The sequence below is a fragment of the Anser cygnoides genome, chromosome 3, assembly GCF_040182565.1.
Source record: "Anser cygnoides isolate HZ-2024a breed goose chromosome 3, Taihu_goose_T2T_genome, whole genome shotgun sequence".
NCBI classification, from domain to species: Eukaryota; Metazoa; Chordata; class Aves; order Anseriformes; family Anatidae; genus Anser; species Anser cygnoides.
The window spans coordinates 1,874,982-1,900,247 of NC_089875.1; the positions used below are offsets into that span (position 1 = coordinate 1,874,982).

General features: G+C 40.7%; 1 protein-coding gene and 1 long non-coding RNA gene across 13 annotated transcripts in view; one reads left to right on the forward strand and one right to left on the reverse strand.

Annotated features, from left to right (window-relative positions):
• LOC106044706 (uncharacterized) overlaps positions 1–25,266 on the reverse strand; it is a 445,326-nt gene that overhangs the window by 269,739 nt on the left and 150,321 nt on the right. For 9 of the 12 annotated variants that reach the window (XR_010830791.1, XR_010830789.1, XR_010830787.1 and 6 more), the window contains exon 1: positions 421–726. This is a non-coding gene — a long non-coding RNA (uncharacterized lncRNA). Of the gene's footprint in view, positions 1–420; positions 727–9,913; positions 9,991–25,266 lie in introns of those variants that run through there. The other 3 variants (XR_010830788.1, XR_007162102.2, XR_007162095.2) reach the window with 3 other exon arrangements.
• Positions 711–9,539, forward strand: ETAA1 (ETAA1 activator of ATR kinase). Its single transcript, XM_048060727.2, has 6 exons — positions 711–926; positions 1,719–1,856; positions 2,140–2,216; positions 3,760–3,878; positions 4,206–6,307; positions 8,236–9,539. Exons 1-6 carry the CDS (start codon positions 734–736, stop codon positions 8,349–8,351), a joined length of 2,745 nt encoding a protein of 914 aa, XP_047916684.2. The 5' UTR covers positions 711–733; the 3' UTR covers positions 8,352–9,539.

Here is a 25,266-nt window from a genome sequence, read left to right on the forward strand (position 1 = left end):
AGTCCAGGTAAGGCCATTTTTGGACGTGTGCGATGCATCGCAGCTTTTAATTACTATCTTGCCAACCAGTGATCATACGCCACGCGTACCTTCACCGTGCTTTCTACCAATGCAAAGATCTACCCGTGCTGGTGTGAGTACAAGCCAGCAGCCACGCTTCGATGCTCAATGATGGATTTTGGAGCCTAATTCTAGACCCATTTGTTCAGGCTGATCTCTGATTTACATTTGATGGGTATGACATAAACGAATTGATTATTCAAACGTCACAACTTACTGTGATTAACTGTGATACTTTAGCCGTGTATGTAACAATTTCTCTGTTTAATACATAGCACTTATTTTTTTCGTTGTTAAAAAGTCTTCCATTGGCTTAATTACGCTCTTGAGAACAGAGAAGTGAAAAACCATATTGCTTGCCTGAGGCCTCCGGTGGAATGAGCTTTCCCAACTCAGGGAATCCACGTCTCGTGACTTCAAAACTCCTCATGCTCCTGCAGCCACCTCAGCGGCCCGCCCGTTACCCTTTAACGGCCGCCCCAGCGCGTGCCGCAGGCACCTCGCGGCGGCGGCGGGGCGGGGCCAACCCGCCGCTCCCCCCCAGTCCCGCCCCCTCGGCGTTCCGCAGCCAATGGCCGCCCGGCGCGGGCGGCGGCGGCCAATCGGCGGCGGCTCGCTGCGTTCCCCGGCAAAATGGCGGCGGCGGCGGCGGCGGCGGGGCGGACGCGGCGGTATGCCCGGTAGCCGGCGGCGGGAGCCCTGCCTCAGGCCCCGCGCCCTGAGGAGGCGGAGCGGCGGCGGCCAGGAGGGGCTCGGCCGGCGGCCGGCGGAGGACGGAGCGGCGGCGCCGGCGGAGGAGGGCGGTGCGGGCCCGGGCCCGGGTCCGGGCCTGCCCGCGGGGGAGGCGGCGGTGCGCGGCGCTGCAGGTACCGGGCGCTGAGCAGCAGCAGCAGGAGGAGGAGGAGGAGGGGCTGCCCCCAGCCCTGGCCGTGCTGCTGCCCGAGGAGCGACAAGGAGCATCGGGGGCCTGCGGGCACAGAGGGCAGCGGCAGCCCTGCTGTGGGCCTCCTGAGGGGTCCCTCAGGCAGGGCTCGCGTCTTTAAAATGGTTTCTGTAGGCCAGCACGTCAGCGACTTCACCTGTGAGGGGCAGGGTGACAGGTCGAGCTCTGTAAAAAGTCTTAAGGTTACTCGCTGAGACCCCTGTGAGCTGCTGTTCGACAGCTGTGTGCTTGTTTTTGTCAGTCCGACCTGAGAAGGCCCCCTGGAGGGAAGCATAGGCAGGTAGGAAGGTAGGTAGGTTGTCACCCAAACCAGAGTCTGGGTGAAAGACACAGAGCAAATCAGAATACAAAATATGCTCCCCTATAGGTATATATACTCTTTGTTGTTGTTGTTGTTAATGTACATTAAAGTCAACAATCCCCCAGATAGGATAGACGATCTTCATCCTTACCACCAAGATGCGAAGCGTACAGCTGTCAGTATCCTGTAATTCCGTTATCTCAGGTGGTGTAACTGACAAAGATAACGTCAGACTTTGCATCAAGTGCAGTTATGAAAAATACCCTTGTAAGCAGAGGAACCTTGACGAGTGTGAGCTTGATTTCGTTTCTTAAAAGTTCCTAAAGCATCTTTATGCCTTGCCCTCTTCAGTGTTCAAAGTTATTTCGGCTTTTCATTTGTTGTTTAACAAGGATCGTTTTTCTCTTTACACAGAGCCATGTTTACATAAAACTCCAAAGAGATCACTGAGTAGGAAATCCAGAATACCTACTTTCAGCTCTCCTGTTAATGACACTGACATACAGCAAGAAATCTTTTGGGATCCTCATTCACCAATTGCACGCGGACTAGGTAATATTAAGAACACTCAGACTTCAGGGTGCCTTTCTGAGGAATGCAATTGGCATTATCACATTTATTGAAAAAAGGCCTCCTCCTGTTATCATGATAGCAGTTGGGGAATCCAGAAGTAATTAGGTTTCTTGGTTTGGTTTTACTTTTATTAAAATCCCATAAATTCTTAAATATAATGATGCATCAAGTTCTGACTTCAGTAAGTGTAATTGTACGGTTTAAGATGCAGTGCACTTTATAAATTGTAGTGTTTTTCAAAGTTGTATTTTTTTTTTCATAGGCAATGAAAAAACCAAACGTTCTATCAGGAGATGTGCAGTCGAAATTTCAGAAATTGTTAATCGTATTGCTCCTCAGGTAACTGTGACTTTCTAAAACACTGCTCTTTATATGCAATAATCAAACAGGGTAGTGCCACGCTATTCACTTTTAGTAAAGACTTAACTTCAGTTACAGTAGTCTCTCTTAACATGGTAAGAAGAATTATCAAAAGTGTGCAGAAAACTAGTAACATGTTTATAAAACTGGACTGAATTAAAATCATAAGCATGGCATTTGACTCACTGCTTTTTCAAGTCACAGATGCTGTAAAAATAAAGTATGAAGAAAATGGACTTGTGGCAGCTGCGTTTAGAAAGTTCTGATTTCAGAATATAGTTTATTACCCCTGATCTCTGGAAATCTATTATGATTTATTTATCCTTATTAAAAAGTATAGTTTCTTCATGTACTGGATTTACTTGGCAAGGAAATCTGACAGACTCAGATGAGAGAGACTCCATGATAATATAAACATAGTGAAGTCGCATCGTTATTCTAAATAATTTGACTTTACCCTAAGGTCCATGCTCTTGATGTCTCTCTTTTGCTGTGAATCTGATGTCCACAGCCTTAAAAGTGAAAATAAGCTAGTGTTGCAATAGCAGTCTTATTGTTTGCTTTTTATTAAGTGCAAGAGCAGAACTTGTCATTCCTAAAACAGTTCTGTAGTATTTGGTTTGCAAAATATGCCAGCTTATTTGACAGAGCCTGTTAAATGTATTCACTATTTTGAGTAGTTCGGAGAAATTGGAATTGGAAAATCATTGATAAGGGGATGCTACTTCCTTTTAAAGTATTACAGCCCTATCATAACTAAATATTATCATACTGGGTTTGCTTGCTTGTCTTCTTTTTTTTAATACCAATTTTTAAAAATAAAACCTATCTAAAACTACCTGGTAGTTAAAGTTCTACTTACTTTTGCTGGCTTAAGTGCAGAAATTTCTCACATCCAACATTTTGCTCTGTCCCTCTATGCATTTTACCACAGCAATACAGTATCTTTTAGAATTGGGAACTTAGAAGGCAGCCTGAACTTTGAAGCTCTGAAAAAACCTCATTCAGTGTCTGAACTTCATTTGTTTCTGTTTAAATGCTCCTTGGATAAAATAGTTGTAATGGAATAAGTCAGAATTTTTTCCAGGAAGCATATAGAATATGATTTGTTTCAAATTCTCTGATCTGTTAATGCTGCCGTAAGTGGATAAAGACAGGGTTTCTCAAGTAGCTCCTTACTAGTATACGGAGGTAAACTAATCACAGCTTGTAATGTGAATATTGCAAATTATGTGTAAACTTGATTGGGGAAGCAAATATAGTATTAGCTTTGAGCACCAAAGTAAAATTCAATTATTTTAATTGAAGTTCCTGCTTTAAATTGATATAATTAAACTGATACAACTATCAGTAGACAGTGTTGCAGTAATCTTGCTTAGCTTGTATTGGTTTAGCTCCTATCTTTGGCTTTCAACAGATTTGATCCAATTTAATTGGTTTAGCAACTTTAACGCAGAGTGTGTGTCTAGTCCAATCTTTATCTGAAGTCAAATTGCTAAGCATTACAAATCTAATCATTCAGGATGAAAAAGCAGCCTGTAATGAAGGCTCCCTTTTAGGGACATGGATTGGGGAGGATGCTATTCCCTGTACACCTGGAGCAGTAAAAGTGCGAGCTAGGACAAAGTTAAGCTGTACAAGGTAAGTTACTGTTTTGTCTCGCCCATCACTGCTGGGTTTTTGTGAAAAAGGGTATGTGGTGTTTCATTATGTATAGTGAGCCATGTAATTGTACATTAGCATACAGAATGCTTTTAACTTTGCATTTGCTATCTTTTGTTAATGGGGTAGTTATCGTTGGGAATTATCAAAAGGATTGCATGCTGATTGTGCTGAAAGCAGTAGGATTCGCTCGTACTCTGTAGCTTGGTAAACTAGAGAATAAACAGCATGCAGGATAGTGTAGTTAAACCTGGAAAAACTTTCTCAGTAGATCTGATTTTTTCTTTCTCTGTTTTTTTAATCTAGAGATCTTAAAATAAAAAATCCTGAAGAGGAGCTCATGAAATTGGCCAAGGAATTTGATAAAAATCTGGTAGAGCTAGATGCTGTTCAGGAACAAGAGAAGCTTGGCCGTGGCTTTATCCAGACTGCCTCAGAGTCTTTAAAAAATTACAAAGATGAAGTAAATAGGAAGAACCTGAAATCACTCCTTAGTGAAGTTTCTGAAACAGATCCTGCTCTGTCCCTGAAACCAGTTGCAGAAAGCACTGGCATCACCACTGCAGAGCCCTGTCTGTCTAGCAGTCAAAACTCTATAGACCTTGAGGCCGAAATAGCCCTTCATGCTCTTTTTGATTGCTCTACCCAGAAGTGTACTGGACAGTTGAGCCAAGGACTATCAGGTATTTCTTTAAATAATAGTTTCCATGAAAACAAAAGGACACTGGAGGAGGAACACCTTCCTGAACAAATTAAAAATACACAACATGGTAATTCAGATGCATGTCAAAAACATAATCTCTATGCACTAGGAAGTGTGAACCAGACTCTTCCAAGAACGGATACTAACACACTGACAAAAAAAAATACTCCTTTGAAGAGACAAGTGGTGGTCTCCAGTAAGCTTGCTGGAGTAGTTAATGATGATTTTGATGATTGGGATACAGATTTTTTGGCAGATGACTCTTTTGTGATGCAAATAACCCAAAATCCTGAGTTGATAAATACTGAAGAAGCTCCAACAATTCCTATAAATACTTCTGTGCGTGGTTTCAGTGATGCTAGCAGAACAAAGGAAAGAAGTAGCTGCAATTCAGTAATTTCCTTGGAGAGTGTACACAAATCTAAAAGTTCTCCGTTTTCACCTTTGAAGCATCCTAGTAAAAATACACAAAATGTTGCAAAGTCTCTTTCTTTACAAAAGCCATTTAATAAGATGGAAAACTCAAAGACGGCAACCACTTGCTCTACTTGGAGGAGTGCCCAAAACAATGATTTTAACTATATACCCGTTTCAATGCAGTCTCAAGTGAAGAATAGAAATGAAACTGTTGAGCCTAAAGGTAACCCTGTTCTTTTCCCATCGAGATCTAATCCTCACAGACCACGGACTGAAAAACCTGGGAGTAACTTGCACAATATTTTCTGTGAATCAGCCAATATTTCTACCGATACAAAACCTAATGATCTAATTAAAGTGGTTAACCAAGCTAATACAGGTCACTTAAATCCAGTTGAAATACCAAAGAAAAGTACTCTGTCATTTGATGACTGGAATGAACCAAAATTCTCTGATGAGGTTTTGGACATGTTTTGTGAATCCGATAGTCTGTGGGATGCAAACTGTGAGGATGATGAATTGTTGTATCAAGTATGTGATGATATAGAAAAGCAGACTCAGAGCCAGGATGTTAAACAAGGAAATGAAAGAACTAAAACTGTACAAGGAGCCAGTAATCTCTCCAGATCAAATTCTGACAGTGGCTTCACAGCATCTAAACAAGGACTACCTGATCGCCTCGTGGCACAAAAAACAAATGCAAAACAGGATGGTTTTTCACTAAACAATTCTGGTAGGAACTTCTCAAGGGTTACACATGGACTGACCACAACAGGGCAGGTAGTGAACTGTAAAAATGTTTCAAGTCCTCTATCAATGATCTCGGGTACTTCTATGGACTGTAAATATACACTGTCTAAAAACTATCATCAAGCTGCTTCTGAAGATACTACAAAGAGTATTTCAGGAAAGTGGTACAGGTCAAATTCTGTGCCAGCAAGAGAGACTCATTCTGAAGCAAGTCCAGCTAATACAATAAACGTTTTTAGTAGCAAAAGATTAGACAGCCAAGATGTCTTGAATAATGCAGGAAGGACAACAAATAACAGTTCTGGTAACAAAACATCAGCTGTGCCTTCAAAGTTTAAGTTCCGAAAGACTAACAGTTCTCAGAATGCTCTTCATGTAGGGTCTGAAAATCCAGGGAGTCATTCTGGCATTGGAATTGCTCCGCAGGGTTTGGAAGGAAGTAAGAATCAGGTGAATGTGGCTTTGCACAGCAAGCCTGAAAATACAAAACCACCTTTCAAGAGACACCTTTCGGAGTCTTTTGCACTGTCTACATCAGGTATGTGTCTTTGTTCTATCACTGTTAAACTGTTTTTGTTTTCTTACTGTAATCAGAAAGTCAAAGGAGAAATTTTTACCATATTTCAAAGTAGGCTTCAATGTTCATCTGTTCAGTTTAGGTGTCAGTAAATGTTCTAATGAGAATTTGGAGGACGTTTTCTCCAAACTAAAATCATCCTGACACATCTCTTGAATTCTTGTAGTTAAGGACTTCACTTCCCCATCTTCATTCCACTTCTCAGAATACTTTACGCTCTCCATAAATGCTCAGAATCATTAGGATCAAGTACACCCTGATGCGGCAGTCAGTGTACCACATTCTGACTTGCTTAAAACTGTTGATACACGGTAAATGCTATAGTGCAAGTCAGTGCTTTAATTTACATTTCGGGGGGGAAAAAAAAAAAAACAAAAAACAAACAATTACTTATTTTGGCCACGATTCATAAAACCCCAGATAATGATGGGACAGGGAAACATGGCAGCAGATGATACGGAATGCCAATTTCTTTTTATTAGTGTATACCTGGAAATTGGAACCTCAAATCATTCTGAAACGTAGGTGTGTATTGTTGTTTGCTCTGTGAACAGAATTGCCAGTGAAATACTCTGTGTAATCAGTCTAAACGCTAACGCTTTATTTAGCCTCCCAGTTGGTCACTAGTCCATCATCTGTAATATTCTAAGCACTGATATTACTTGCTAGGGAAATGCAGAGACAGTCAAATTTCAGTCAGTTCTTGTTTTTACTTGACCTAATTGCTTGGTGAATTACTAATCAATATTAATTTTGATAAAATAGGCCTTTAAATTTAGTGTACTATACCAACCTCCATTCTCAGGAAGCACTGTTACAAAAACAAGAAATAATTCCTGCATACCAGCCAGCATTACGTAACGAATCGGTATTTTATCTGTTTTGTACCCAGCGTAGAAACAAATAAATGGAAAATAGCTATTTTGGATGTCAGGTGGGGAGGAGAGGAGAGATAACTAGTCATTCTGTGGAATGTTTCAGAGAATAAATGAATGAAATAGGAAGTACCTTGGTAGCATAGATTTTACTTTAAGAGAAACAACAAAATTCCTCCCTCATCTTAATTTTTTTTTTGGGAAAGGACCTTGCTGTAACAAAAGGATGGACATTAAGCAATCTTTTCAAAAACTAATACAAAATTTGTCATGGATATCTGTAATTAACCTTTTTTTTAAGAAGCAAACAGGCCCATTTTTTTTCATTATTTACCCAGTCTGAAAGGCTACTTATTAAAAATAGTTTCATTGGAAATTGGTGCATAAAAACAGTAAAATAGTTGACGTGCAGAATGATGGGAGTCTTCCTGTTGGATCCAGTGAGGTCAGGATTTTATTGTATGGGAATTTATAGTTCTGTAACACAACATATAAAATATTACGTTTAGCTATCATGTTCTTGTCTCCTTTGCCGATTTTTATTGCTACTTTTGACCTTTTTTCAACCTTTCTGGTTTTATTTGTGTGACACCTGTACTATATCTGACCCCTGTGTCTATACCATCTCCGTGCCCATATCTCTACCTAACTCACTAAATTGTAGAGCCCTTTTCACTCTGATAGCCTTAATTTTCTTAACCCATTGCCATCTCCTGTGTTGACTCCTGATGTCACAAGGTTCACTTGAAGGGCAGCTAAGTAAAATTTCCTTGAAGCAAATGTCTGCGTCCCAGTACTTTCATTGGGAGGCAGTCATCAGTAGCACTACAAAGGTCATGCATCTTATACCCCTTCCTGCCTTGGGGACAGGATAGATGAGCCATTTTTAACTTGGGTGCCTCATATGTCAGAATAGTGTGCTCTTGCCATATATCTTCAGACACTGAAAATAGATGAGTTAAAATACATATTGAACAAACTTGAAGGCTCCTAATGCATGTTTTTTATTTACAGTGTCTGTGGTGGAACAAAAAAACAGGAAATGTTCTCAAGAAGAAATTGAAAGAAAGAAACAAGAAGCTCTTGCACGAAGAAAATCCAGAATGCAGGCATTCTTAAAAGATGCTTGAATTTGAGAGGAGTTACCAAGTTTTGGGGAGGGAAATACTGTAATGCTGGAAGACTTTTAAAACTGTGTTCACGGCTGCTGATACCAAGCTTTTCTTATTTCTCGATTTTAAAAAAAAATCTTGCTCTGAACCATAATTAATATTCTGGTGGTATTTAGTCTTAACTAAAAAATACCAGTGGTAAATTTCTAGTCCCAAATATCTTCAACATAATGAAGTTCAAGATTGTACTGAGTTCATGTTCTGTTACGTGTTGAAGTTGTATACTCTAAAAATCATGAGCGTGTGCAAGCATTTGTAGACCTAAATAAGTAGAAGGCTTCAAAAACGGACTGTGTGTATTTGAGCTGTATTTCTCTTATTAGGAGTATTTTAATCTAAAGGAAGACACTCGAGCACACACAGACTAAACAATATTAATGTTTGCTTTCAGGTAGGTGAAAGTTCCAAAGTTTTGGTTTAAAGAAAGTACAATCTAGAAAACATCCAACATTGGGGAAACTATTGGAAATGAACAGGTTTTGGAAACCTTGCTCAGTTTGTGTCTGTTACCTTAATTCTTAAGGTGTAAAAATTGTACATGATGAAGGAACAATTTAATATACAAGTTTCATAAGGTGAAATAACATCCTGGAAAAGACACGCTTGTTTTTCATTTCCTCCACAAAGAGTTGGAAATGTCATAGCTACCAAAATTAGACCACCTTTTTCTAAACATGTATTACCAAGCGATTTTTTTTTAAAAAGGTATCCTATGTCATTTTACCAAACCGTAAGCAATACAAAATACACCAGGTGAAATGTCAGCAACTGTGAATCAGTTTAGTGTTATGGGTTATACATATTTTTCAAACTAAAGGCTGTTAAAACATAATAATGCAAGGTCATGTCAGCTTAACGGGGGCTGATAGAATTCTCAATGTGATAGATGGGTGCAGAGCTCAAACTGCAAAAAGTGCCTGTGGGTAAGCTGCAAGATATTTTTCAACTGAGAAATGCTTATATGTAAACATGTGACACTATGAAAAGTGACTGTGATTTTTCTTTGTAAATAAATAACTTTGAAATGTACCAAAGGTTAGATGAAGCTTTTGGTTCCTGTAATATGTACTGTTTTTGTAACTCTTAAAAATGTAAGTATTGTATATTTGTAAATCATTATTAAATTCTTTTTTTTTTTTTTTTTTTAACATTTCTCTGTTCTGGGAAATACTACGATACAGAAACTGGTAAAAGGGAGTGGAATGGGGATTCCATACTGACTTTACCTGACAGTTCTCTCTTGCCTACAAACTTATCCAGATATTCCACACCTCCATTTTCTACCTGTAGTGGTGGCAAAGTTCTTCTCTTGTTCAATTTAGACTAAAAATCCTTTGTGGGGGCACTGGTTGTAACCATAACCATCTGCAGTGGAGTCCTGAAACACTAAGCTCTATTGGTTTTCAAGCTACTGAAGGTGCTTTTGTATTAGCCACCATTCTTTGTGCTAGTTAGTGGATTATAAAATCAAATCCTTAAGCCTACCGAAGGCGCTACTGTGCCAAATGAGCATTACTTACAGTTTCTGGCTGCAGTTCCCTGTCCTGCCAGCTCCAGCCGTTGTGCAACATATGATGAGTTGGATCAGCTTCCTGATCTGACAAAGTTAACCCAGAAAAAATGTTTACAGCTTTTCAGAAAAAGTCACCATAATAACACAGATAAAGTAACATGAAATAGCAAGGTTCACTGTTGCGTTGTCAAACCTCTGCTGGCAGTGTTCTGACGGTTCAGAAGACAAGATTTGCATGTCCATATTACAAATAAATGCAACCCGAGTAGCAGTGGTTGCAAAAATTGCGTTTATCCCGAGAATGTGGTTTGATCTGTGTATCTGAGGGAAGTTTGTCTTCATGGCATTCTAGGAAAATCTAAACTATCAGGTAACTTGCCAGATGCACTACTGGCCAAGAAAGTGGCTATGAGAAAAGGCTTCTACCATCAGTATTAAATATGAAAATTATAAGACTGGCTTTTAAGGTACTGATACACAAGAATGTCAAATGTTATTGCGAAACATGAAGTTAGGCTTTTGCTAGGACAGTGTTCAGCTTATCAACCTTTGCCTCCCCAGGATATTTCTCTAGAAATGATTCTGTACAAAAGGAGCCGGGATAATGTTTGTTTTCAAGGATGATGTGGTTAATCATACTTCTGGTTTGAGACTATAAACTAACTAGAAGAGAAAGAACTGATTGTGGGAGCTGAAGAGTATTTTTTAGGAAGGTTTCATTCCCTGATGTGAAAGGATCAAATCAGATTTGAAATGGGGATAAACAGAAGATACATAACATGAAATACAGGCTGAGCACATCATGGCTAGCCGAGCTCAGCACACAAAACAACATTCTGAACACGTGCCACTGCGTGTCCTTGAGTGCACCCCAAAGTTTAGAGCCAGATTACCGCCTTTTCAGGTGACGCTTATTTTCTCAGGTGCCCACGAGAGAAAGGCCCTGGAGCTGCCCTCCTGAAATGCCACCGCTAGTCTCCCTGCAGAGCAGGGTAAGAGCACACTCGCTCATCTTTTACAGGAGCATCTAGCCAACCTGCTTGCCTTCCGAGCTGCAAAACAGAGCTCCATGTACAAGGGGAACTCCATTCTCGCAAGGGGTCTGGGAAGGACCCCCTCACAAACTTTCCAACTGGAGGAAGATGCAAACTACCTTTTGACAAATTACTGTCACTTCCTTACCTAAGTACTTCACCGCATTTAAAGAATCTATCTGCTGGCGAGTGTGAAACATCTCATTTTTGACAGCTGACAGCTAACACACCTACTGCCCTCTCCCATTAAACTAATTGTAACAGAGGGGCTTTGACTTTTATTTTACTTTCATAAATAGCTATTTTCAGCATTGATATTACGCTTCAAGGCCTGTAATGTGGTCTTAAACGCTGCTTTCCAGATAGAAATCACAAGTTCTTGGGATCATGGTTTCTTAACTGAAGTCAAGACAAAGTAAGATTTATTTTTTTTTTGGTCACACCCTCGCTGACTGTCCCCAAATGCCCTACCGTATCATCTTCCAATTAACAAACTGAATAGAGCTTCTTTTTGTTACTTGGTGCTATTAGAAACAGATAAATCATGTCTTGCCTTAGAATTAAAACCCCTCTATACCATTTTGATTAGGCAAATCTGGTAAAAGTAGAAAACAGAGAAATATTTTAACCCTGTACGGTTTCACTGGTGGAGTGAGCGCAGGCAGAAGTAAGGTTCATTAGGGCTCAGAAATAACTATAAAGAACAGCAACCTCTACAGCATCAAAGGTAAAATTCCACAGCCTAGGTATTTTTATCTCTGAAAAAGAAATACATTTATACTGCTTGGGAAGAAACAAAGAGGAAACGTAATAAAAAATAAACTCTTTAGCTATGCATGCAAAATAAGAGTACCCACCACAGAGCTGGTTTCTTGCGAGTGCCAGCTTTGCCCTCCGCCTCTTCTAGGATGCTGGAGGCAGCCCCAGGCAGCAGGCAGGGCAGTGTACTGACGTTGAGGGGGTGCAGACATGAACTGAGCCCCCGCGTGTTCCTGAACATCTGGCTGTAACACCAGCAGCACAGCACAGGGGTAGCTAGAGGCGGTTTCGTGCCTCCTACGCCGAGGGGCAGCAGTTCGGCGTGCAGCCCCTTCAGGCCCTCTGACCACAGTCAGCGACGCAGAGAGGGCAACTCCGACACCAGTGCCCGAAATGTGATGCAGCCCCATCAACAGAAAGAGCCATCTGCCTAACATACATTGCAGGGATGTATGTGGTGCTGGGCCTCGGCAGCTGCTCTGCAGAGCAGAGCAGAGGTGCAAAAACTGCATCCCTCCTGCTTGCTCTTGTCTTAGGTCCCCTCTCGTTGCCGCCGAGGGAGAAGCTGTGCGGCAGCCACACGATCCCACAGGTTCTGCTCAGCACCCCTGGCGCTCACTGGTAATTCTTGGTGCCCTGCTGATCCTGCATGTGCCAGCCTCGATCTGCAAGCTTTTGTCTGACTTCTTGCAGCAGACAACAGTTCTTCATTAGGAAAGTATCTACACAATTTTAATTAATTAATACACATGTACGCGTGAAAAGTTTGGTATTTCAATAGCTGACATTTCACTATGAAGTCCCATCTTCCTCCAGGCAAAAAAGGCCTATACAAATAGTAACAACAATCTTAAATACATTCCAAATTAAATTATGACTGTCATGTTTCATTATAAATTAATTTGTAACTGTTTGCTTAAGCACTCATCTTCGTTTCATTCAGAGCACAGCAATTTTTTACATGAGCAGTGCAATCAGTGAGCTTGAGTTTAAATGAAAATGGAATTCCTGTATGTCCCCATACCTGAGGATCATTTTTATTTCATGGGCAATCTCACTATGAGTGATGTTACTTGCTAAAACCTGAGGATTACCTGTCTAAATTAAAACCCGTAGTGTTTTTTCTTTTACAAAGACAGAATCAATCAAGTAAAGGATCCATTCATCGTTAGCTGTATATAAAATTATGTGTTGTAGAGTATACATACACATATTCACATCCTTCGAGCTCATACTGGTGAGGGACCATGTTTAAAGCATTTGAGAAATTTGGTAACAGTGTTCTTTATTGTGTTATTTATCTCAGATTTTTGAAGAGGTCAGCATCCAGCAGCTCTTCAAATTTTGGCCTATAATGCACAATTAATCTTGGGGCTGCAGTTCAGGAACAGCAACGTAATCTTGGAATATGTGTACCACTTATTACACCTAGACCTTTATACCCAGAGGAATAACAGAGATGAATTCATTGATTATATCTTTTTAAGCCTAAAAAGAGCTACAATTTGTCAGGGAAGAGTAGCTGGAAGCAACAGATAGTGACCTAAATAGTAGAATTCCAAAGATAAAATAGAAGAAAATGAACACAAATGCTTCATTGTTTGAGAGCCGTATTGTCTGTAACACACTCCAGTGAATCCAGTGTTTGCGGAAGAGGCCGAGGCAGATATAATCTGTGGAGCAAAAAATGACAGCCTGAGTAAGTAGCCATCAAAGACGAAGCCAGGAAGACTCCGGCAATTGTGCTGTAAATCATAACTGCAATATTTGTTCAAAGCTCCGGTTACAACGCATACTGGTGGTTTTGTCAGAATAGTCAGAAAAGTCCTGCCTCATAAAACACTTAAGAATATCTAATGTGCTGCTCTTGTGGAACTAAATATAAATTTCTTTGACTATTGTCTGCGTGTAATGTCAGTATGGCAGCTTGCAACCATTAAGGGCCTGATTCTACTCTTGCTGCAATTTCCTTCAAGCGCTGGAGGTAATGGAATGACTCAGGCAAGCGGAGAATCAAGCCCATGCATTTCATTACCCTAAGTAGTTCTCATCTTTAGCACATAAATCTAGTGAAACAGGATTGCATTTATCAGAAATTGTTATTGTTTATGCGCACTTGCAAAGTTTTTGGTGGGAAAAGGTTGCATTTATGCATAGCTTGTAAAAGCTGCAGCTAACAGCTTTCACCTCCAACAATGTAGTTAGCAGAGGTGAGGAGAGGATTACTGGATTTATAGATTTCCTTTTTAATGAGGTTGTCTGCTCTTTGCAGCTTGTCCTCACTAAAGGAAAAACTTGATTCAGGTTTTAACCCCAGAAAACTACGTGTAGACACGGGAATGAAGCTTGGCGTGCACTGCCGCACTCTCTGAACAGAAGACAGATTGGTCAAAATGAAGTGTGATATTGTGACTCAGCACAGCAATTTAGGTTTTAGGGAATTTTTTTTTGGGGGGGGGGGGGGGGGGGTGCAGGGGAAACCTAAAGCTGAGTATACACTGGCATGTTTTGCCAAGCCATGGCTGTAGGGCCAAGTATCTATGGATATTTAAGCACCCAGGAAAGTTACTCATGGCTAGTCACATTGGTGATTCAAGTGGTATTAAAAAGACCTTGATGAACAGTTCTTTTTGAATATCCCATTAGATACCTAGCTGCACCTTTGGGTGTTAGAGACCTGTACAATTCTGAACCTCACTGACAAAAAAAAAAAAAAAAAAAAAAGGACATAATGAGAGAAAGAAAAATGTGTTCGCAAAGGCTTGCATAACAGTTGGGCAACATTTTAGCAGATGAACTGTTAACACTTTCTCCACCAGTAAAGACTTGCAAAAGACTCGTATTTAGCTCTCATGTTCTTCAGCAAAAACCTGAAATATATGCTTAGAAATATCACAAATTTGAATTCCTGTCTTCCAGGTTACTTTTTATAGGCTACAACATACCCGGATAGGGCCAGATGTTTTGTAAGCTTTAATGCTGTGTAAGCAGTTGACAACAATCCTAATAACTATTCTGTTATTGAACTTGAATAGATATTAGCAAAGAATAAAGGAAACTGAATTTTACAGAATGACTAAAAATGTTTTCTATGCCATTTGCTCAATTTTCAGCATGCTGCCTTGTGCAACTTCAGTGTAAACCACTCCTGAGAAGGACAGTCAAACCAGCCAGGACCTCAATGTCCAATATAAAACCTCTGAAGACCCCAGAAGATTTCTTTTTAACACCAGATTTCCAACCAGTAGTAAGAAAGAAGAAAGATGTGTTGTTTATGGGTTGGGGGTGTAAGTCTCATAGGTTCATTGGTTGTAGTAACAAAGGCTGACATGGGACCCTCACAGAAGACACTGCCAAGCACATGTCCCATGGACTTTTCAAAACTCTTGGTTTTTCCTCTCCATCCATCAGTTACTATCACCCCTCAATGTCTGAAGGGGTTGTTAAGCGTGTTCAGTAGATCCAACTAGGAATTGTGTGCTATTAAGACTTCCACAACATGAGACTACTGCTCCTTTACAGGGGATTGGAGCTATCTCCTACATTTCAAATTTACACTCACTTTTAGTTAGATCTTAAATACAGATATTTTCTAAGGCGTAAGTCATCCACTCCTGACATTTAAGGATGTTGCATTTCATGTGTTAAAGCTGTACAGTCTGTAATCTGTGGACGTGTAGGGGGAATATCTGGATGGCTTCTGAAGGAGGTGTGTGGGGTGAGTGACAACAGCAAGCTCATATATGCTCTGTAGCAATCTATGTAGGTGAAATTTATGAAAGGCTCCACATCCCCGATGAAAAATTTATAGAGATCAAAAAAGTTTGAATGCGCTGCATTAGAGTGTCAAATCTTGACAATATAATGTACTAAAAAGACTCTGCCTAAGTGACAGTTTCCTAATAGATAACCATACAGATATGAGGAAAAGTTGGAGGAGAGCCTGTAGAAGGAGTTATGGAGGTGAATGGAAAGAAATGTGAAGATGATATAAGATAATGTCAATCAGCCTAGAGCAGATAACGACAACCCCTCTTTCACTTTCTTGAGCAAGTCTGAGGCACCAACAAAACTACTTAAAACACCTGTTAGTTATAAAAATGTCAAACAAGCATACATTTGGGAAATGGAGAGATTCAAACATTCACGAAAGGGAGAGAGAGATTCTTGGAAGACATGTCGGATATATATGTCATCGCAGCAATTTGCCTGTCCATGTTCCAGAAAAAACACAACTAGCTTTGTGAGCACTGAAAGTAATCAAGCCTGATTTCCTACAGACTAATTAATGCAGTTTCTGAAAGATGCAAGTTCCAACTGAGGCGTCTTTGGTTGAGTCATTTATAGCAGGAGAATCCAGGACGGGTTCTCCAGTGACTAGTAAGAATGAATGCGCACCTGAACTCTTCTGGAGACACAGGGTTTTTTTTGAGACTTTCTCCTCCATCAAACCATTCATCGTCATCAAACTTCTGAAAATCACCATTTTCTAGATTCTCTGTAGAGCTGACCCTTTTTCCCCCTAATCTACTCAGTGAAATTTCCTCATTCCCTTCATTTAATGGTAGAGCTGAACCCATGATGGCTTGAGTGTGTACAAAAAAAGGTTACCTCCGCCCTCCAAAGCTATCCAATTTTTCTTATTCATAGGGATTCTTGGGGTTCACTAATTAGTAAGCAATTTGATGTTACTTCTCACCTAGGAATGAGAGAAGGAGCTTTCATTCCTTGCCAAGCCTTGTGTGGGACCTTGTGCTTTTCCCTGTTACCAGCCAGCTCTCTTGCTGCTGGTAGAGGCCACTGTCAGCCTGCTTGCTCCTAGCACTGCAACCACCAGCCCTGCCCTCTTATATATATGCATGCCTATTTTAATTAATTTTCTATACAAGAATATTTATCAGCTAAAATCAAGAAGTAAATCTAATTCTAAAATGAAGCTAGCTTTGATATTTACTGCAACTTAATGACAACTTTAGACAAGAATTTAATTACACAGAGTCAGCACACGATATATATTGTATGAATGTACCAGGGGACTTATTTTAAAGTGTAATTTAGAGTGTAACTTTTAGACTGCGCCTCAATATGAACTTAAATCAAAATATTTCCACTGATGGAGCACATTCTTCAAAACTGATTACAAAAGTAGCCACAGCACTGATGGAGGCTTACACTAATTTTATGTGTTATGGTATAAATGACTTGCAAGGATACTCTTGGGAAGCTGCATTGTAATTTAATACCTTTAAAGCTAGAAACTGCTAGGGAAATATTTTTTCTTTCACTGGGACCTACTTTTTCCCCTCTATGTTACATAGAAATACATCTTTCAAAAGGATAGTTTCGTATCCCCAACCCTTACATACTAAGTCCCAAAAATACGATGAAATATAATGCTGTGCTTTGCCAGATCAACCTGCCCTGAGGAGTGCACAACAGAGGAGGACTCAGGAGATGAAGCTTTTCCTTCCTCATCCACACTGCTGGCTTTGTATATGCTGATCTCAAGGATGTTTAGAAAGGATGGTCATGGTTTCGTGAGTTGCCCTTACCCAGTTTTAGGCCAGCATCATGGTGGTGTGGGGAGAGAGAGGAGGGTTGTCCGTATTCCAGGGCCTGGCCATGAAAATGCCACCCAACCTGTGTGATGCAGCTGTGGATGTGAATTAACTCTGTGAATACACAAAAATTAGCTCTTTCACACTCCAGCCATACAAGTAAATTCTTATTTACACCAATCCTAATTTACTGCAATGAGTAAGAACTGCTGTTCTGTGACAGTACCTCAGACCTTGTCTCCTTGAAGCTGCTGTTCAGCTGTTTAACAAACTTATTTCAATAAAAGCCTGGCTGACACCATTCCCTGACTAAACAATTTCTAGAAGAAAAAATAGGTAAGTTGGTACAACACTCTTGGGCAGATGAGGAGCTAGGGCTATTCTGGGATGTTAGTGCTTAAAGAGGTAGACACAAACTAAATTAACGATGAAAAACACAAAGTGATTTTTCACTACCTAATTATCCTGCGTGGCAACTTTTTAGTAGACATCATTTGTATTTGCAGATCTTCCTTTAGGTAAAAATAGCTGTATTACAGATTGTTATGACACCATTCTATCGTAAGGTTACGCCAGGCATATGCTTAAAGATGCTTCCACTTTATAGACAGGCATGCTATCTCCTAAGAGCTCCAAAGGCATCTAAAGAAAGATTTACACCCACACTGTGCTGCAACAGCTTCAGAGGAACTCTAACTAGCCAGGAGTAAATAAGGCCCATAACCAAAAACACTGAGCAGCACCTCAGCTGGTGTAAATTGTCATAGCTCCTCTGTGGAGCTGGGGACACTTTACACAACCAGAGGATTTGTTCCTCTGAATGCACAGAACATCAGCCTCCAATACATGAAATGTCCTTGCACAGCAGGAACGTGCAAAACTTTCTTTTGAGCTCAGTGGGAAACTTGTGATTTCTCACTCCAGCCCCATAGGCGTGCTTCACCTTTTACTGCTCAAGATGGGTATTTGCAACGGTCCACTGGGTAAGAGAGATGCCTTTTTAAGGTCCTTTCTAAGGCATATTCTAAATGTGTCTGGAAATATTTACTTGCTGCTGAAATTGCACTGGGCGAGCCACACATATTTCCATGGCTCACAGATAAATACAGCACTGCAGGGCCATCCACTGCTGCACTGAGGGGTCATGAGCTTTGAGTAGTCCTGATGGGCTTGGAAGTCTGGAATTTGTGGTAATTAACCCACTCTGAAACAGAATCATTTAATCTGGATTCCTGTATTGGGGGAGTTCTGGTCACCATCAAGATTTTGGCGTGTGTATACATGAAAGCATGCTGCAGAACTGGATCAGGACCCTTCCATTCCTTTTTCTTTAGCTCTTGGCACTTACATCCTTCAGCTCTAGACCTTGTCCAAGCTACTTCATGACCGTGACACAAAAAAAAGTCCTTTGCAGAACACAGAATACACTGGTCTGACCTGAAGCTCATGATACCAGAGTCGAGAGGTGAGTTTTAATGAAAGATTGCAGAAGCAAAAGAAAAGATTGCTCTTGGATGACACCAAAAAATCCTTCTGTTTCTATGGAGTGGCCCAGAAGAAAGTGCGAAGAGAGGAAAAAGGGGACGGAGGAAACCTGTGAAAGAGAAGAACGGGAGAAGCAGTCAGCTAAATGGAGTGGAAGATAACCAAGAACAGAACTTCAAGCAATAGATTTCACAGGGTTTTTTAATAGCTTGAATTAGATCTAGCAGGCAGTAGAACATCAAGGATATTGCTGGCTGGTGGAGACAAGGTGGCACTGGCAAGCAGTAGCTCCCATGGGAGGGAGGAAGTGGGGACAACTTGCAGACATCGTCCATCAAGAACTGAGATGATCATAACTTTCAGCTTGTTAATGATGAAAAAATCATGATGGCCATTGTGACGGAGAAGAAAACCAATGGCAGGAGAAGGGACAGCAAGATGGAAGAAAGTATCATCTAGGAGACAACCCAGGAGATGGCAAGTGCAACAGAACTGCTAAAGGAGATGGAGAGCTGAAAATCAGGAAGAAGTGGTAAATAACTAACCTTAGGAATTCAAGTCATTACTGAAGTGGCAGCGGGATGTGCAGCAGCAGATGGTTATGAAAGCCTGGACAAGAGCATTACTGGCAGACACAGAGAGAGACAGAAGGCCAAGTGCATTGGGGATTCTCACATGGATACCTCTGCGAGGGCAGAGGGGTGAGCAAGTGGCAAAGGGAGGCACAAAAAAAATCAAGGAGCTGTCAGTGAGAGTGCATCTTCACAGCAAAATCAGGAAGGAGAAAAAGAGAAGTACAGAAGCCAAATGTTGCGAGGGAGAGAAGACGAAAAAGAAGGGCAAAGATTGCCCTCATATAGTACAGCAGCTTGAGAAGCCACTTTATTATAAATGAGAGGCAGCAAAGAAAAGATAAGGTATTTAAGGTAGTGGGAATAAACAGGAACGTCTGAGAATCTGGGGATGAAGGGCATGAGGAAATCAGTGGGCTGTGAAAAAGGCAGACTGAATTAAAGGAATTTTGTTCTTCAAGACAAAGGAGCAACAGCATGCTTGAAGGCGGAGGGTCTAGAAAACAAGAGTGGATAAAAATAGACAAGAACAGAAGAAGAACTGACAGACAACCAAAGACAGAGAACTTGCAGTGGGTCTGGAAAATAGAAAGAAGAGAGAAGGGGTTTGGGGAAGAATGTACAGGGAGAAGCTGGAGGTCGTGTCTGGGCTTATTCACTCATTCTTTTAAGAATAGAGGACTTGATCCTGGCACAGGAAGGACGAAAGTTAGCAACAAAACACATTTTATTAGTCATGAGCAAACACAGAGGGTTTGAAGCTCCCAGCCCAGTATGAACATCTGCATGAGAGGCAGCTCAGTCTCTGGAAGAAGCCCTGACCCTATTAAAGTCAATGACAAAACTCCTCTTGCCTTCAACAGAGCCAAAATTTCACCTTGTGTCTATGGCCATTCCGCTGAGACTTCCAACATGAATGCCAATTAGTGCCAGTTTCAAAGGTGACATTCGTGACACGGATACTCGCTCCGCTGGGAGATGAGCTAAGTTTATCACAGTGAGTTTGCATAAACCAGTAAAGGTAAGTGTGACATTCCCTGTCCTAACAATCAGCCGAGGCAAAGAGAGAGATGCACACAGAAATAGCTGAGATTTTTACCATTCTGAAAGGACGCTAAAAACAGCATCGTTATTGATTTAAGGGAAAATAAATAAATAAAAGGAATTAGTAACTCAATCTGTGTGTGACAGGTCCAAATGAATCAATTAGTATGTTTAAAAAAAATGACAAAAAAAAAAAAAAACACATTTAAAGGGTAAATTGTCCTTTACTTTAAATTGACTGAATACCAAAAAATGACTTGAGGATACTAGATTACTGCTTTGAGGCTTTCCGAAGCTGGACTTAGGTGACAGCCACTATTAGCACCTTCAAATTAATAGTTCAACAGTAACTGGAATATTAACCAGAATGTGTCATTTTGATTTTGTCAAATAGGCATGTGAGGATTTTACTTAATCTCTGGGTTGGTCGGAGATGTAAGCAGACTGGATACTGCAGTACCTAGAATAGTTACCTTTTTTTTTTTTTTTAATTTGCACACTGATATTTGACATGTCTAGATCAAAACCCATGCAAACCCCTGTATGGTTCAATACACAACTCAATTCAACATCCTGACAACAGAGAACTCTTCCCATTTTATAAGCCTCTACATTACCCCAACTTAAGCAGTAACTCTACAGTAAATCAGACCTGTGATTTCCAGTTCTACCATCCCATTTACGAGTGTAAATCTGGACTAATCCAGTGGAGATAGCCTCGCTGTTGTGTTTCACCCCAGTGCTATGTAGACCAGAATCTCGCCTAACGTGACTGAGCTTGATTCCCCACTCTGCTCCATTATTTTCATCTAAATATTTCATCTACACTGTTTAGACCGGTGTAATAATGGCTTAAAGGAGTAAAGGAAAACCACAATAGTATACAAATGACAGTAATATATGACGGGTAGCAGGTAAGCCACATTTCAGCCCCTCAGGAGACTCCTGCTTCAAGGCAAATCTGTATCTCATTCTAAGTCAGGTTCTGAATAAATATATGATCCTATCAGGAAGTCACCACGCCGCTTATTCTGTGCGCATGTACACAGGCAGACATCGTCCCTGAGCAGCTGACAGTATGCTCGGAGGAGACCGAGCCTGGCAGAGCAGAAGGGCTGCAAATCCAGCCTGAAAGTGCATTGGCAGCCCTGCATGTGGAAGCTTGCACATCACCTGCTCACGCTGTACCTAGCCCTAGGAAATGCACTAAATCTTTCAGCCTATACATGCCAAGTTCATCAACAGCTTTAAAACGGAGAAAGAAAAACACAGATCCTATTTTTAACTGTTCCCATTATGTAAAAGAAAAGTAAGGAAGCATAATACAGTATCAACTCACTGCTCTTCTGCCACTGTGTGGAGTAAGGCTTGCTCAACACCTCTGTACCTTAACACACAAGCCTGTTACATGAGCAACCCCAACCAAAATGAAATGAGCTATCGGGCTTTCTCAGGCTTTCTCAGCCTGCCCCACACTAGACACACATCGGCCCGACTTCGGCTCAGCATGCAGCTCTCCCCCGATTTCAGCTGCAGTTGACCGGTTTGCTATCACTCCGGTGTCAAAGACAAAGGGCACAACCCTGAGATGCTGAGCACGAGCCACCGCAATGCCTGAAATCAGGCATTGACTGACCGACTGGACCAAAGGTGGAGGGAGAAGGCTGAGAAACTTAATAGCTTTTCATCCTAAAGCCATGGCCTAGACGGGTCTTCCTTGTGGAGACACTGATTCGTCCATTCCAGAAGGGGGGCTGTGATGTGTGTATGTGTCGAGTGAGAAGGAGATAGGTTTAATTAATCTTAAATGCCTCTGCAATTCAAGAATTGTAGCCCTGGATCAGTTCCTGTACTAACATGATTAGCAAATATTGACTTTTGAGTACAATAATAATGTGTCATCTGAAACCCTTGATAAGTAACTTAAGTACTTCCTTAGCTTGCATCTTATTAAATTAGATGAGGTACGGTTGAAACACATTACACAAAGCCATTGAAATGAGAAATCAGACCTAAAGATTTTAGCATTGATTGATTAAGCAAAGTCCAAAGTACAATAAAGATGAAACTGTGGCCCATATTCTGATCTCCCATCCATCGCCGTACGTACAGATTGCCTTGCTCTCGGATTTATACCAATGCTGGTGAACTAATCAGAATCGGGTGATTCGTTTCAGTATTTGCTAACATGGGTGTGTTTTCTTTGGAGTTCTTCGGCATGGGGTGAAGTCACTTTTTTCCATTTTTGCAATACGGTAATTCTCATAGTTGTAACAGGGGTAAACATTCCCTGTTTGTGACTTTTTGACATGTAATCCATCATCTGATTATGTACGATGACCATATAATGTCAGTTTTATGGAAGGTTAACTGACATAGGTTTGGAGCTTTTGAAGTTAATACAAGGGAGAAAAAGAAACGCGTCACACTTGCGTGCCTGTGAATATGGTAAGTATAACACACTCCAATCTGTTCATAAGGTTTAGTTTAAAAATGTGTACAGCAACTCAACCAAGAAAGGAGTTAAAAGATGTGATACTCCTCAGATGCAACCTGACAAATCTTACTTTATTGATTAGTTTTCAAAGGCAGTGCAGTGAGAGCACTACACTTACAATAGACTTTGGAATGAGGAGGGGGGGAGACGAAAGCTCCAAATGTCATCAAAGCAAATGGTCTGTGAATGTTGCTTCAAAGCTAGTCATTAGCTGCCAGGGTATTTTGCCACAAAGCTTGTAAAGAGGTTTTCCTGGAGGGGAAGGTATGACAAAATGCACTTCTTGGCAAGATGACTTCTGCTTAAATAGCAGGACACATTAATTCTTGCTTGATACATAAAATTAATTAGAGGATTAACATCCTTTATGAAATTTTGCCAGAGATTTTTTCCTTTTTACCAGGAATAGACCCCAGGCCTTTTCTGTACTCTAATGAAATTGCAAATTGACTTGTGTTCAAATGATGCTTGACTAAAATGAATAATTAAAAATGTATTGCTAACAATGAGATGGGTCAGCTGATCTTTTCAAGGATTAATTAGTTTCAAGAACCATCTTTCTCATGTAACACAGCAAAGGCCAACGCCAGAACACCTTTTTTTCATGCAGTAGTTCCCCTTGAAGCCAATGGACCCTTTCTACTCCCAATTATCCAAGGTTTTATTCCAGATTCAGTTTGACGAGAGTGGGTTTTCCTCTACGGCAACACAGAGAGGAGTTATGCCTGAAGGAGTTGAGCTGTTATTCTATCTAAAATTCAATGAGCCCAATTCCTCTCTTTATTACAGTCTGATATATAACCGAGCTGAACTGGCGGGAGTCTCCTGTTTGTCTTCATTATGTTTTGCATCATGGCCAGGAAAGCATGCTTCTCTAAATCCCAAATACCTCTATGGAGATGAACAACGTCCTATCAGTGTAAGATCTCGGTGACTGAGAAAGGAGGAAGGATTATGTTTTCCACAGGTCAACAAGTGCATAAATGGAGAATAAAGACTCAAGAGAGTAAGGAAGCCTGTGCATGTACGTGTACGTGCTCCTTCGTAAAACATGTTGGGATTTGCTGCTCTCCAACATGAATAATAAAGAGGTTCAGGATCTAGGAAAAATGACTCAACATAAATTTTTCAGAAGCAGGTCGGGAATCTAATTCTCAGATTTTTCGAAAGTTTTAGTACTTCATTTCCAAAACACCTATGCAGTTACTCATTTTCCATTTTCACAGGTGCCGTGAAAAATCCCGCTGAATGCCTATCCTTTTCTTTACACATCTTTGAAAACTGGCTCTAGGGCCCATTTGCAAAAGTGACTTGCATACTGTGGCATCTAACTCTGGCTGAACGCCACCCAAAGCAACGCTTGGAGGTTAAGAGCAAAAAGCTGGAAAAACTGCACTACTGCTGTGATTCCATCCTTTTTGGTATTTAGTCAGTTCATTTAGGGCTGATGTGGGTATATTTGTGCAGTGCTGCCCTATGCTGTGTAGAAATTTTCTCGGGTACTTTGAAAACTTAACCTTTAACTTCATGTAAGGTGAGATTTACAGAGGCATAAAGGTGCAAAGGGAGCTGGTGATTACAGTTGAGGACCCAACTGGTAACTTGCTGCTGAAAATCTCTTTCATAGATCCTTCACTTTTAAAATATGAAATGTCTGAGTTTCTCCCCTAGTGTGTGCAAATAAGCGTGTTTCACTTTTTAAATTCCTTAATCACCTCATGTGTTTGCAAAAGGTCCCTTTCTGCAGTGAGAATTTTAAAGAAGGAAACCTAACATTCAATTTCAGTGTTTTCTCAAAACACTTTCTAATTCTCAAAACGCTTATTTCTACTGTACATGTTTCTGAGTTCCTGTCTCCAATGGATTTTTCAGATGTGTTTTATGTTGTGTTATGATGTTTCTAATTTGGGTGATGAAAGGTTAAAAGATACGCCTGTATGAAATTACTCAGTGGCTCCTGTGAACTAACATCATATCTTATTGAGTATGATCACTCTGTCATTTGCTTTGGCTACAGCCAAGGTTTCGGATACAGTAGGAGTAAGCTGGGATCCCCAGAGCCTACTGCAGAATTTGAAGGGGGGCAAAAAGACATAGTTTCCTTGCCTAAGACTTGCTAGCCATGTGTAAGGAGACGATGCTCTGGAAAATGTTGTTTTTCTTTGGCTGCCCTTTAGTCAGATCTTCTCACTGCTGGCATTGTGCAGAGTCAGCTTAAAAGGTGTATTTAGCATTGAGGGATTTGGTAAATACTGCTTTATTGTGCTTCGTGCTCCCTACAGGGCATTCTGAAGAGATGAATAATAAGTGTGAACAGGAAGAGCAAGTTTCCAGTCCTGTCAAATTAATTAGACCAGCGTAGGCTGAAGTGAGGTTTGCCGTTAGGTAGGTTGAAAACAGGCAAAGGGAAT

What these genes read in the sequence shown, in the direction of transcription:
- ETAA1 (XM_048060727.2), top strand. Translation starts at nt 734, where the DNA reads ATGCCCGGTAGCCGGCGGCGGGAGCCCTGCCTCAGGCCCCGCGCCCTG. An exon ending in GGCGGTGCGCGGCGCTGCAG is followed by an intron (nt 927 to 1,718) that starts GTACCGGGCGCT and finishes CTCTTTACACAG; the next exon opens with AGCCATGTTTACATAAAACT. An exon ending in TTAATCGTATTGCTCCTCAG is followed by an intron (nt 2,217 to 3,759) that starts GTAACTGTGACT and finishes CTAATCATTCAG; the next exon opens with GATGAAAAAGCAGCCTGTAA.